The sequence below is a fragment of the Vespa mandarinia genome, chromosome 11 (assembly GCF_050613455.1).
Source record: "Vespa mandarinia isolate Hongniang chromosome 11, ASM5061345v1, whole genome shotgun sequence".
NCBI classification, from domain to species: domain Eukaryota; kingdom Metazoa; phylum Arthropoda; class Insecta; order Hymenoptera; family Vespidae; genus Vespa; species Vespa mandarinia.
The window spans coordinates 477157-491547 of NC_140820.1; the positions used below are offsets into that span (position 1 = coordinate 477157).

Here is a 14391-nt window from a genome sequence, read left to right on the forward strand (position 1 = left end):
AAAGATAAATTTAATAGTTCTTTATATATCGCAGTAAAATATTTTTTTATTTATAAGAAAAATGATTAAATATTTATTTGAAAATGTATTTGAAATGTGTTAGAAATTTGTATTTATGTATATATATATATATATATATATATATATATATATGTATATATATGAACATATTTTATATTAGTTTTTTTATTGGTAGAGTTTAATAAATTCAAATAAAAGCTTATTGTAACGAACTTCCACCAGCGGCGCTGTAAACAGTGAACCAAGCTAAATAGAAGGGAGATATCGGATTTGATCAGACCCTTTAACCTACTAACAGTTTGTACTCATTTGTAGTGTCGACTTGTCGTTTAAATAAAATGTCTGACGATTTTCATTTGCAAAGTTTGTTGAACATTGGAAAATAGTAAAAACAAATTTACTTATATTATATTAGAAATACTTTATCTATTAAAAAAGTTATACTTCATAAAATATTTTAACAAATTTTGCAAAAAAATGTATTGTTCTGTTACTTAAGTATATTGTTATAAGGTAAGAAACAATCATTTGCACGATTCGTTATTATATATTTGGTCTTTATGATCTAAAAATATTTTTGCTATGTAACAATATTTTTTTAATAATGAAATTATATTTTTACAATTTTTTATTGTGGAAAAAGCAAACTGTAATCATACAAATTTATCTTAACCTGTTTAATGTTTTTTGTTTGAATATGAATTTCTTTGTTTGTGTAATTTAGTGATAAAGTAAAGTTAGTAAAGTTTCTTTTATTTTCTGCCATTAAGATGTAATTAAAAAAATCATTTCTATATTGAAGTTTAATAATTAATTAAATTTTTAAAGTAATGTGCAGCTATGAATCTTTTGGCAATAAAAGAAATATGTAAGTGTAACAAATAAGATACATAGTAAGTGTGCTTACTATTTTAGTTTACTAGATTTTATAAATGTTTATTCAATGAATTTGTTATGGCAAGAGCTTTGATATTTTTAAGCTGAATTTGAAATTTTTCCTAATTAAATAAATATAAGGCTATAATAAAAATGAAGTTTTAATTATTAATAAAATTAATAAATAATTACAACAATGTTCAGAAGGGAAGATAATTTTCAAGAGTCTTGAATTATATTTTATATATATATATATATATATATATATATATATATATGTAGTCTTTTACTTTTAATCTTATTATGTTTCACATTTATATCCTCCAATTTTGTTAAACTAGCTTCAGGAAAAAGGCATAATGTCTGGAACTGAGGATGCTTATGCCCCAGAGGAGCCTACACCGGATATTTCAATGTCTTTAATAGATATACAGATGCCTGAAACGCCAGAAAGTACTAAAGGCCAAGCAAGTGATGGAGATACATGTAGGTTAGAAAGTCCAAGAATGCTTAAACCTGTTCTTGGTAAAGTTCAAGCTAAAAAGCGGTTAATGGCATTTGCAAATAAGTTTAATGTATTACCAAAAGCCTCAAATAAATCTTCTGTACCTCAAGCGCAAGTTATTGGTACTATGAAAGATAATGCAGACAATGAAGATAATACCAGCGATACAAAATTAAAGACAAAGATAGAACATAGCCAGCATTCATACAATCGTTACTCAAATAGTAGTAAATTAAAAAAGAAAACAGGTATAAAAATGAAATAGATCTTTTATTTATTTAGTTTTCTTTTTTTTTCTTTTTTTTTTCTTTTTCTCTTTTTTTTCAATATTAAATAGAATTACATGATTAATATTTTTTATTTAGAAGAAAAGGTTTTGGCAATAGAAGAAATTAGAAGAGAAGAGTCTAAAAGTAAATTATTACTGGCTGAAGCCATGGCTGCAGGTAATTGTACTTTATATAACATGTAATTATAAATTTTTATGCATTATGTAATTTCGACATGTTTTTGTATAGCAAGTTTGGAAGAAGAAAGTTTTAACAGACATAATTCAACAATGTGGGAAACCTCTAGAAATTCGAAAGGAAGGTCTAGACAAAAGGACACAGTTTCTTCCCACAGGGTTTCTAATAAATCTATGATGGAACGCAAGTATGTGAAATAAATATTAAATTATTTTTCTATTTTAATTTTTATTATATATCATGCAATAAAATGAAGGCAAAGGATCAAGGTATAATATATAAAATGTCAAATGTTTTTAAGGAGAAAACAACATAATAAAGAAGGAAAAGAAGGAAGTGTAAATAAACAAACAAAAGAACGGCATGAGAGTAAAGAAAAATATTACTATAAGCCGTCTCTTCAAAATAGGGAACAACAAAGAAAAGATAAGGAAAAAAAAGATGATAAATGTAAACGAGATGAAACCAAAGTAGAGTTAAATCGCGATAAAAAGGATGATGGAAAAGATAAAAAAGAAGGCCATAAAGACAAGAAAGAAGAAATAAGAGAAAAGAAGGAAGAATCAAAGGACAAAAAGGAAAAACAAAATGATTTGCGAGAAAGTACTGTAGATGTAAAAAGTAAAAAAGATAAAAATAAATTGAAAGATAAAGAAAAAGAAAAAGAAATAAAAAAATATGGGTCATGGGCAGAAATGAAAAAGTCAGGCGTAACTTTGGATGAAGTCATTCAATTAAGAAAACAAGAAATTTCAGAACGATCCATAAAAAGCAGGTTTGTATTTTTTGTTTAATTTATAGTTCTATTAGAATTAAATAAAGAAATAAATAGAATGGAAAAGTAACGTTTATATTATTGCAGGACAGTGCAAGATTATGCACGTTACTTAGATCAGATGTTGATGTTGAATAACTATCGTTTGAAACGTACTGCCTTAATTGCTGAAGGACTAGATGGACCTAAAGAGTTTCCCCCTGAATCTATCAAATTAACAAAACGTGGACGGCAATTACTTTATTGTGAAAATCCTCGTGTTTCTCTTTTATTAAATCAACAGCAGTTACTTCAGGCTGTTACATTGGATCGTCGGGAAAAGCTGCGAGATATATGTGATGCAACATCTATACAGTATAAAAAATTTTTTCTTCTCTATTTTTTTCCTTTGTTTTTAATAATCTAAGTAGCTGTTGATTGTTGTAGAGTCAACATAGAGGATAATGAAGAATTATTATGTTCTCGTAATTGGTATAAGAAAATAAACATAATTAAACCTAATAGTGACACAAAATGGCAATTATCCATTAATGTACTACCACCAAAATCAAAATGGGATAGTGAAGATGAAGAAATTTCACAAGAAAATGATGAAATAGAAAATGAGGAAAAACAAATGGAAATAGAGAATATTATTGAACAAGGTTAGATTATTAATATATTATTTGTAATATATAAAAAAAAGTATAGAAATTTTGTTATAGATAGAAAATTTAATTTTTAGGAGACAAGGTATCAACATCGATTTCTGATTCACCTGAAAATAGCAGAAATGTAGAAAATACAGACAATCAGAATAATTCTGATGTTATAAAACCTGAAATTCTAGATAAAGCATCTGTATCTCCAATCTTATTATCTGCAGGAAATGAAAAATTAGCTTCAGAATATGAGCAATTCATGAAAATGGTGTGTACGGATATTCCTTTACCAGATGCAGTAAAAACAGTACAAAAATTTTCTTCAGAAAAATGTTTGCTTAAATCTGTATCTCCATCAAATTATCATGAATTTAATATAGAATTAACATCATTGGAAGATAAATATAACACTTTTTCTACAACTAAAAGTATAGCATGTGAAAATCAAAATAAAATTACTAATGAAGTATTAACTGAGAAACAATTGCAAGAAAATGAATGTCTAGAAAATTCGTGTCTAACGTTTCAGCATTCTGAACATTCCAATTTATCAGTAAACTCGCAAGCTCCTATGCAGGAAAATGAAAGAATATTTGAAGATACAACTATTTGTGAGGAAAAAGAAATAGAAGAGTCAGAATCTATACCTAACGATTGGGAAAATGTTCGGATCAAAGTAGAACACTTGAGCGATGAAAATTCTGAGTCAAGAAAAAGAAGAAGAAAGAAAAAACGCTTACAAAATAAGACATCTAGTAGCGAATCATCTAGTAGTAGTAGTTCCACAGATTCTGAAGATAAAAAGACAAAACGACGCCGTAACAGAAAATTATCACAGGATTCAAGTTCATCTGATTCTGATAGTAGCGAAAGTAGTAGTACTAGCAGTAGTAGCGAGTCTTTCAGCTCAGATAGCAAACGAAGAAAGAAGAGGAGGAAGAAAAGAAAAATTGGAAAAAGAAAAAGGAAAGCAAAAAGAATAGCTAGAATTAAAAAAAGACGTAGAAGAAAAATAAGTTCGCCATCGAGTAGTAGTGAATCTGATGAAAGGAGAAAAAGGAAAAAAATAAACAAAAGGAATTTAAAAAGCAGAAAAGTATTGAATGAAAAAGAAATTGATAGCAGAGAATTAATAAATGAGGTTTCAGATTCAACTATTAAACATACATTACAAATGCAATCTGCATCCAAAAAGATTAAAGAAGAAATGAATGTGGAAATGGTTCAAGGGGAAAAACAAAATTTATGGGAAAATAAAAACAAATCTGTAGTTAACAAAGAAAGTCAAGACAAAACTACAGATAAATTCTTAGAAGAATGGGAAGTAAATTCAGTAATTATAGGTAAACGATTTGAAAGTCAAATTTCGGAAATGAATCGCGATGTGAGTAAGTTAAAGGATGACGAGCAAAATAAGCTTAAAAAAATGGACCGAGTAGACAAAAATATTATCGCAATTGAAAAACTGAATGAGAAGCGATCTGATGACAATTTCTCAGAAGGAAAGCAAAAAATAGATAATGATTTGGATGAAAAAAAGAAAAGAAAAAAAGACAAGGATAAGAAAAGTAATACTGAATTTCTTACTGATTGGGAAAGAGAAAGTGAACGTATAGCACGGCAAATAATACAGGATGATATGAAGTTATCGAAAAAGCTGGAGAAACACAAGAAGGAAAAATGGAGAGAAACAGAATTTGATACTTTGAATGTACCATCATTAACGCAACTCGAAAAAGAAGTTAGTAAAGGGCAACTATTAGCAGATGATTGGGAAGTAGACAGTTTAGAAGCCATTGCAGATTTAACTGTTAATAAGAGAAGAGCTTCTCATAGTTCTACAAAAAAATTGGAAAAAGAAGTGAAATATGATAAAAAAACGGATACATATATTGCAGTGGATAAAGAAAGTGCAAGGGAAAGTCGAAAGAGAATAGAGAGATTATGTACTATAAGAATATGGGAAGATGAAGAGGAGGAAGGTGAGAGAGAAGCAATGATGCTCGTACAAGAGAAAAATAAAAGAAAGAAAGATGATTGGGATATTGAAGAAGAATCATTTATGCGTATTAATGAAAAAGGCAAAGATAATATTGATACAAGTAGTATAACCAGTGCTACTAGCGCTGCTACAACTATAGTTAGCGATATTATTGATATTGCTTGCAATGCTCAATCCGATTTACCTATTAATTATGTTAAAAATAGTAAAGATAGGAATAGCATGGAAATGCTTGATAAATTGAAGGAAAATGAATTTAATATTAACAAAAAAATTAAGAAAAGTCGTTGGGATATAGGATCACAATCTGATGAGAAGATGGAACTCAAAGCTTCTGTTATGTGGGAAGAGGAATGTGTTGAATGGTCAAATCGAACTAAATCTGAACATACAAGTAATAGACCATCCTTGGATGTATCTGAAAAGATTTCATTAAAAGATAAGGTCAAAGATGATATTTGCCATGTTGTAAATCAACCATTAAGTGTTGAGACCTTCAGTTCTAAATACTCGGAAAATCCTACAAATTTTCTTAAGAGAAAACAATCTTGTAATTTGAAGTTGGAAGATAAAAAATTATTAGAACAATCATGGAGTGAAAATGCAAATATTGACACAATTATAGAAAAGACGTCGATTATGAATAAAAAAAATCCATGTACAGAACGGTTGAAAACTATTCTGGATATTGATAATAAATTAGGTCAAAGGAGCATAGAATTATACAGTCCAAGTTCTCCAGCACCGTCTCAGAAGTCTGAGGATATTGAAGCTTCTTCTAGTGGCATTAATTCAACTTCTTTGAGCAAGACTAGATCACACGAAGACAAAAATAAAGAATTATGTCAGATGGAAGAAAAGTCATTATCTTCTTCCACTATACCATTACAATTAAAGAAGTTTCATGAAAACATATGCATAACTCCTAAAATATCAACATCAAAACATAGTCTTCAAAATATGACTGTTCACTCAAAAACAGAAAAATGTAATACAGTTGTTGCTGAAAATTCTGAAAAGTTGCTTAATAATTTACTTCTCAATGATTCATGTTCAGATGCACATTCATCTAAATCTTTACAAATGGATATGTTTGCTGAATATGAAACGGATATATCTTATAATAATGAAAATGTTCCGAATGTTGATACAAAAACAGAAATTAATATAAAAAATGATGAGACAAATGAAGAAAAAGCAACTTTTAAACTTATTCCAAAACAATTTTTAATTCGGCGCTCTAATGAGCATGATAAATCAAAAAAGACTGAAGTGCCCTTACTTGATTCTGCACAACAAGTTGCAGCTCTTTTAACAATCCAGAAAAAGCTCTTACAATCGCATATACTAGACAGCGACAAAGAAGATACAGAATTTGTATCTATACATGTAGCAGATGCGAATAAAACTCTTGATGCCAATATTATAAGTACTGATGAATGTTCTTCTACTGATCATCCTATAACTGCCACTAATGTTCAATTGGGATCAAAAGAAGAAATATTACAAAACTCCCAGCTACAAAGTACTCATACGAAATTTCAAACATCTAACATGTATTCTGATCAAAGTGATGAATACAAAAATCAAGATAAGAAAAAAGGTGAAAATAATAAAACAACTAAACTTACTATTATTGAAGATAATAGTGATACAGACATACCACAAAGTACAAAATCTTTAGATAGAGAGGAGAGAAGAAAGAGACCTCTTAAGCAGGAAGATGATAAACGATACAATGATCGTAATAAGGATAAAAGGGATAGAAAAAGTAATGAATTGATGAGAGACAGAATTGATAAAAGAGATTATAAAGAGATCAAAAGGTTGGAATACAATGAAAATAGAAGAAAAATAAGTCCAATGAGAAACAAAAGAAAGCACATCGATAGTCCGTGTACTTCTTGGGAATGCGAAGGAAGTGGAAGTGGTAGCCATAGCCGTAGCTGGAGCCGAAGTCGAAGTAAAAGTCCAAGAAGACGGGATGAAACTAATGTATATATTCGAGATAGAAAATTAAGTAGATCTACTAGAACAAGGAATACAGACGATCGAAAAGATAGATTTACACGAAGTCCAGAAAGATCAATTACTACTAGTTACAACAAATGTAAGTGTTCAATCCGTATATTATATTGTATATTGTTCATTGTATTATGCAAATGCATAATTTAAAAAAAAAAAAATATATATATATATATATATATCTATATATATATTTATAGCAAATAAAAACAACCGTGATGAATGGAATAAAAGAAAATATGATAGTATGGATAAAAATCGAGAGAAAGAAATGAAACCATATGATCCAATCGAAATTTTAAGGGAAAGAAATATGGAACTTAATAAACATTCTGAAAATAGGTATTGTTTTAATATCTATGTATATAACTTGATTATTTGTAATCAAATTCAATTAATTAAAATACATTAATTCGATTGTACACATTGAAATATTTCAGAGTACAAATTGAAGAAGAAACAGATCAAACATTTTGGCAATTTGAAATGGATAATGCTTTACGCGATGGAGAATCTTTGGATTCATTTAGTAATCAACAGGATATGAACTTAGATTATAATAATAGAACTTACTATAGAGATGAAAGCTTAGAAAGAGAAATTATGGAAGGTCCTATTTCCTCTAGGCGAAGGTATTTTCTCCTTGAAGGAATGTTATAATAATAATAAAATTGACAATTCAAATTATAAATGGAAAAATATTTTTATACTTTCATTGTTTAATTTAGTATTATTAATTTAATTTCAGCAAAAAACAAAGATTAAACATACGAAGAGATATGCAGTGGGCAAAAGTAGGCGATTCTATGCGAAGAACAGAAAAACTCCAGAAAAGGTCACGACTATCTCCATGTTTAAGACACTCACCATCCGGATTATCCGTGGACAGATTTAGATGCGTATCAAGATCGCGATCAAGATCGTGGTCTCGATCAAGATCGCGATCAAGGACAAGATCAAGGTCAGGATCAAGATCAAAATCACGGTCGCGATCGAGGTCATGCTCACGATCAAGATCAAAATTGCAGTCAAGATCTAGATCAAGGTCTAGATCGACATCGAGAACCAGATCGAGGAAACGAAGTCCCGAATATGAATTAAGATTATCTGAAACACTTCGTCTCTCTCGGTATATGATCATTTCATGAGCTTTTTTTTTTTCTTTTTTTTTTTTCTCTCTCTTTTTTTCTTTCTTTTTTTTCCCCCAATAAGATTTTCATCAATTCATTACATATGTATACATAAATGGTATATTAAATCATATATTCTTATATAATCAGGTCACCATCTTTATTAAGGGATAAGATTAATGGAAGCATGAGAGAAAGAAAAGAAGGAAGAGATAGACAAAATTGTGAAGAAACTGGTAGACGCATAGAGACAATTGTGCAGTCAACATCCAGTGTGACGAGGGTAACGGCAGATTCTACTGTTATGGATACAGAGATGCAGATTAGTAGCGGTGTTGATAACGTACCTTCAAATTTTCAATATTCTGGTGTGAACGAGTCTAGTAATGATTACTATTATACGGAGAATAACTTAACTTATCCTCCTTGCATAGATGATACTGTTGCAAGTTCTCCAAAACGTTTATCGCTCGATGACAGGTAGTGATTATAGTAACACAAATCTTTAACTTTTCTATCAATTTTATTTTTTCATAAGTTAAACGTTTTACTAGGCCTAAATGATTTATATTTTACTTTATATTATTACTTTTATATTTTCTTATATCAGTAGTTATTTATTTAATTGCAGATTGGAATTAGAATTAGGAATTAAAAAGCAACATGAACAAGAAACAAATATACTCTCTGATTATTCCAATAATTTTAATCCAAATACTGTTGTATATCCATCCCCTCCACCACAACAGCCACAACAATTGTATCGCCGTCAACCTACAGTATTGCAGGTAAATAAATATTGAAGCGCGTGTGTAATTAATAAATATTACAAAAAATAATTATAATTGTATAGGTGGGCAATGTTTTACAAGTGGTACCTGCAGATTATAACGGAATATCTCCAGCACGTACAGAAATACCTGTTATTACAACACCTCCAATCGTACATGGATCCAGTCAAGTTGTACGAGTTGGTAATGTCCTTCAAGTAGTACCAACGTCTTTAGATTGGAGCGGTGGTACACAGTCAACTGTAGATCAACCAGGAACAACTTCATATTCTACTGATCCATCACCTTCTCCTGTTTCAGTACCAATTTCCGTTCCTGTACCCGTTCCTGTTCCTATGCCCGTACCCACTATTCCTTCTGTAGTATCAACGCCAACACAAAGTTCGACCTTGTCCCCAGTGCCTTTATCTCTATCAATTCCTGTACCTGCACCTGTACCAATACCTATTTCTGCAGCAACATATCCAAGATCAGAAATTACAGTACAGAGTAAGTTAAATTTTTATATGTCAAATTTTATTTAAGCGAATAGAAAATAAAATTATACTATATATATATTAATATATATATATATATATATTAATTATAGAAGTATCAGCACAACCAGTATATAATTATGAAGCAATACTTGAAGCTCGCCGAAAAGAAAGAGAAGAACGTAAGAGATTGCGCGAAATGCGTAGAAAAGAAAAAGAACGCAGACGAATAGAAAAAGTTAATCGAAGAGCACTTCGACTTCTTGAGAAGAAAACAATAGGTACACCGCAATCAGAGAATACAACTTTATTAGATAATCGAAAAATACCACCATCTATAGATCGATCGGTTATAAAGGCTCTTCATGAAGGAGATGAAGAAGCTACTTTAGATGGCCAGTCAGTAAAGGAACCAGATAATTCAGTTTCTTTAATAACTTCTGTAGAAGAAGAAGAAGATGTTGCAGGAGATGATGACGAGGATGATGAGGAAGAAGAGGAAGCGGAAGGAGAAGATGAAGATGAAGATTACGAAGATCCTGAAGATGATGAAGAAGAAGAGGAATTAAATGATCAAAAATCAATATCTAAAACAGACAATCGAAAGGAAGAGATTAAAGAGATAGAAGTGCCACTAAACGATATGAACACAAATCAAGCAGAATCCAAACCGAAAGATTGGCCGTTATTACCTGTAGCACCTTTAAAAGGAATACTTATATCACCTGGTTTTAGGTATGTAAAGTTTTCGATATAAAAATATTCATCTATATTTATTTATACGTATATTGATGACATATATTTTTATTACAGGAAAGATACATTTTCTAATGGAAATATAGATAATCTTTCTACAGTAGATGGGGAGAATGAAGATTGTATAGATAAAGACGAGGCTGATATAGAAAAAACAAGTGATATAAACAAAGGAGATAATACTTCTGAGAATAAAATTAATATGACAAAGCATAAAATGAAGTTAAAGATAAAAGTATCGCAAAAGAAAAAAAGAACAAAAAAATCTGTGCAATTTGCTGATGGTGTGAAACCTGGTGAAGGAACTAGTCCTAGTGGTGGAGAAGGAGATATGCCATCTCCACCTCCTCCTTCAAGTACGATTTCTCAAGACAGTCCTTGTGACTTAAAGAGGTCACTTTCTAAAAGAATAAAAAAAGAGAAGAGAGCAAGACATCCCAAAACAAAGAAAAAAGTCAAAGTATGTTAAAATAAAATTAAGAGTTTTTAATTAAATTTTTATATGTATATATGCAATAGTTATTCTTAATTTCTAATTAAGAATAAAAATTTATATTGGACAATTTGTTGTCAAAATACTGTTATATATGTCTTATATATATTAAAGTTAATATATATTAATATTTTAGGTAAAAATAATTAAATTGAAGAAACCACGCGTCACTCCTTTGTCTGCTATGATGATAGAGGATTCTGATGAATTGGATGATCTTCCACCGCCGCCGCCACCACCAGGTTCTCCTCCTCCTCCAAATTTATGGCCCAGTTATCTTTCAGCATATAGTGGAACAGTTAGAGCTACTGAAACACAATCAATTGTTTCAACACCAACTCCAGTACAAGCTCCACCACCACCAACTCCATTACCACTTTTAGTTCCTCCACCGCCATTAAATTATACGATACAACCTTGTACTAAGGCGTAAGTGTTTAATCGCAATATGTCTACTTTTTTATTGGAACTTCGATTTTGTCTTACTGTACAATTCTTTTATATAGTAATTATGAAATAGCCAATTTATACCAGTTTTTCTCTATGAAAAAATAAAAAGCAACAGAGGATATTTGGTATGAAGGAAAGTAATGAAACATTCTCTTGAATACTGTGTGATGAATGACAAAAGAGAGAATGATTATTTGAGACAATGCAATTTATTGCTTTTGTAAATAGCAGGTCGATTGCAATAACTAGGGTGATATAATATTCTAAAAAAAGTTATGTTAATCCTTGTTCCAATATAAACTACATCCTGTTTTTCATGTTCATTGCATTCGTATATTTTTGATAGCAAACGAAGAAAATACAGCGATAAATGTTTACAATATGAATTTAAAAAAATCCCATTAAAAATATTGCTAATATATTAATGATAAACATATGTATATTTTATTTTTGTAGTTTATTAACATTGTTCATTTTTTAAATTGTGAATAATTTAAAATTAGCCACGACGAACTTTTCTCTCTTGCTTTGTAATTTTTATGCAAAAATAACGAAATTTGTATATATATATATGCGTACATATATGTGTACGATTAATATTAGGAATAATTCCAATTAAAAGTAATCATTTAAATAAAGGAACAAGGTAAATTTGGATTTTCTTATTTAACCATTTCATTGTAAATACCCAATGATCTTTGAAAATGGATTTATTAAATCAATTTTGAAAATAAATACGTAAGATCACATGATACTACTTGATCCAAGCATGTATTAATTTTTACAAATAAGAATAATTAATACAAAGCTAAATCATTTTAGTTTCTTATTAAATAAATGATTATTTTAAGTGTCATTTTATATTTTTATTTATTTATTTATTTTTTTTCTTTTTATTAATAATTGTGTATCATTTTATATATGCTGCTTATGTAGATTTAATATTTAGACCAATAGAATGTTGAGATGTAATATTTTTTCGCAGATAACAATTTTTATTATCTCTTTATTAAAGTGATAATTGAACAGTAAAATTCTTCTTTAAAAGAGAAAATGAAAATTGCAATTATTGGAGGTGGTGCAGTAGGTTTAACTACTGCACTACAAGTACAACGTACATTGCGTAATGCTCAAATAACTATTTTTGCTAACGATTTTGATAATATTGTTAGTAATGTCGCAGCTGGAATATTTCGTGTCAGTTCATCATATAGTGGACCTACCGAAGAGATAACAAGGTAAATGATATAATGTGACTTTTTTTCCTTTCTTTCCTTATTTCATTTTTAATATTTTATTTAACTAAATATTGAAGTAAGGATATTTTCAAAATTGTCTTTCTGATGATCACGATCAAAAATTAAAAAGATGTGTTCTGTTACTAATTCCATTATACTTTTAATTGCATGTGTTTAAGTATTAAACATTTGATTATTTCAATATTAAAATTACTTTATTTATTTATTTCAATAAATAAATATGTCTAAAATCCAGTTATATTCGGAATATAGTGAAATTCACAAGAAAATGCAATTACGATTGACCTTTTTGTAGGAAATGGATAGAAGATTCATATTCATATTATGACGGTATATGTAAACTGTCAGATGCATCTCAAGCAGGAATAACAACTATCTCGGGTTATATGTTTGCTAATTCTCCAGGCATTATAAAGGTTTTAATGAAATTTTGTTATTTACAAATACATACAACACATATATGTATATATACACATATATGTGTATATATATATATATATGTTTTCGAGCATAACAAAATGTAATAACAACTACTATTGCGTAAATTATACCTTTTTTTATAAAAGATTATAATCGTTTTTTTATTAAAATCATTGGTAAAAAGAACCATTGGATGGAAAAATTGGTACCAATATACAGAAATGTAACAGAAGAAGAATTCCAATTAGTGAGAGGTAATTGGAAATATGGTTGTTTCTTTACAACACTGCTTACGGAATGTAAATTATATCTTCCTTGGATATTACAACAGTAAGCTATTTTTATGTTGCAAATTATATAATAAGATAATGAATGAAAAATTGAAAATATTGTTTTATAGATTAAAACACAATGGAGCTGTTGTAAAGAAACAGAAAATAGACTCATTTAAAGAATTAACTACAGAATATAATATAATAATGAATTGTACTGGACTCGGAGCTAGAAATTTGTGCAGTGACAGACATATGGTTCCTATACGTGGACAAGTCATTAAAGTATATTTTATGTATAAACATAAATTATTATTTCACTTATTAATAAAGATTAATTTTGCATACATTTTCTATGAATAGGTTGCTGCTCCTTGGTTAAAAACTTTTTTCTATGGTGAGCTAGATACATATATAATTCCTGGATTTAATGGAGTAGTTACTTTAGGTGGAACTAGAAATTTTGATTCTGAAAATATGAAGTTATGTCCATATGAATCTGCTCAAATTCGTACACGATGTGAGACACTTGTGCCATCTTTACGAACGGTTGAAAATATACGAGAAGAAGTAGGTTTAAGGCCATACAGAGATGGTGGTGTTAGAGTAGAAGCAGAATTCACTGCTAATGGATATACTAAAACTACGGTTAGTATCTTTATCATATTTGTTCACTAAAGATATGAATTGTAAAACAATTTTTATAGATAATACATAATTATGGACATGGCGGTTATGGTGTTTGCACAGCTCCTGGTACTGCTCAATATGCTGTACAATTAGCTATAAATGCTCACAGATCATCTATCGCAAAACTATAACTGATGTATAATACATGTTAATACTCAGAATTAATAATTAATATTTGTAAAGATATCATTTTTTTTGCCTGATAAAATATGGGTTGATAAATATATATTTACCGAATCTATAAAAAAAATTAAATACTAATACTGTATGATATCACACTTGCTCTTTGTTTTGTACAAGCTATTTCAAATTGTATAAAAAATTCTAATATTTAATTTTTAT

General features: G+C 29.1%; 2 protein-coding genes across 2 annotated transcripts; both read left to right on the forward strand.

Annotated features, from left to right (window-relative positions):
* The first annotated feature begins 290 nt into the window (after positions 1-290).
* On the forward strand, positions 291-11951 carry LOC118441474 (uncharacterized). The gene is made up of 17 exons (XM_035865918.2): positions 291-534; positions 1239-1650; positions 1768-1848; positions 1921-2056; positions 2171-2644; positions 2732-2998; positions 3071-3288; positions 3369-7397; positions 7513-7654; positions 7753-7944; positions 8061-8441; positions 8593-8922; positions 9074-9230; positions 9296-9722; positions 9823-10444; positions 10523-10925; positions 11095-11951. Exons 2-17 carry the CDS (start codon positions 1257-1259, stop codon positions 11389-11391), a joined length of 8550 nt encoding a protein of 2849 aa, XP_035721811.1. The 5' UTR covers positions 291-534; positions 1239-1256; the 3' UTR covers positions 11392-11951.
* Daao1 (D-amino acid oxidase 1) lies at positions 11283-14388 on the forward strand. Its single transcript, XM_035865932.2, has 7 exons — positions 11283-11387; positions 12394-12646; positions 12963-13083; positions 13272-13417; positions 13488-13644; positions 13723-14007; positions 14067-14388. The coding sequence occupies exons 2-7, from the start codon at positions 12462-12464 to the stop codon at positions 14178-14180; spliced, it is 1008 nt and encodes a 335-aa protein (XP_035721825.2). The 5' UTR covers positions 11283-11387; positions 12394-12461; the 3' UTR covers positions 14181-14388.
* The last annotated feature ends 3 nt before the right edge of the window (positions 14389-14391 follow it).

What these genes read in the sequence shown, in the direction of transcription:
- LOC118441474 (XM_035865918.2), top strand. Translation starts at nt 1,257, where the DNA reads ATGTCTGGAACTGAGGATGCTTATGCCCCAGAGGAGCCTACACCGGAT. An exon ending in GAACGATCCATAAAAAGCAG is followed by an intron (nt 2,645 to 2,731) that starts GTTTGTATTTTT and finishes ATATTATTGCAG; the next exon opens with GACAGTGCAAGATTATGCAC. An exon ending in GTCAACCTACAGTATTGCAG is followed by an intron (nt 9,231 to 9,295) that starts GTAAATAAATAT and finishes ATAATTGTATAG; the next exon opens with GTGGGCAATGTTTTACAAGT.
- Daao1 (XM_035865932.2), top strand. Translation starts at nt 12,462, where the DNA reads ATGAAAATTGCAATTATTGGAGGTGGTGCAGTAGGTTTAACTACTGCA. An exon ending in ATTCTCCAGGCATTATAAAG is followed by an intron (nt 13,084 to 13,271) that starts GTTTTAATGAAA and finishes ATTGGTAAAAAG; the next exon opens with AACCATTGGATGGAAAAATT. An exon ending in TACGTGGACAAGTCATTAAA is followed by an intron (nt 13,645 to 13,722) that starts GTATATTTTATG and finishes TTCTATGAATAG; the next exon opens with GTTGCTGCTCCTTGGTTAAA.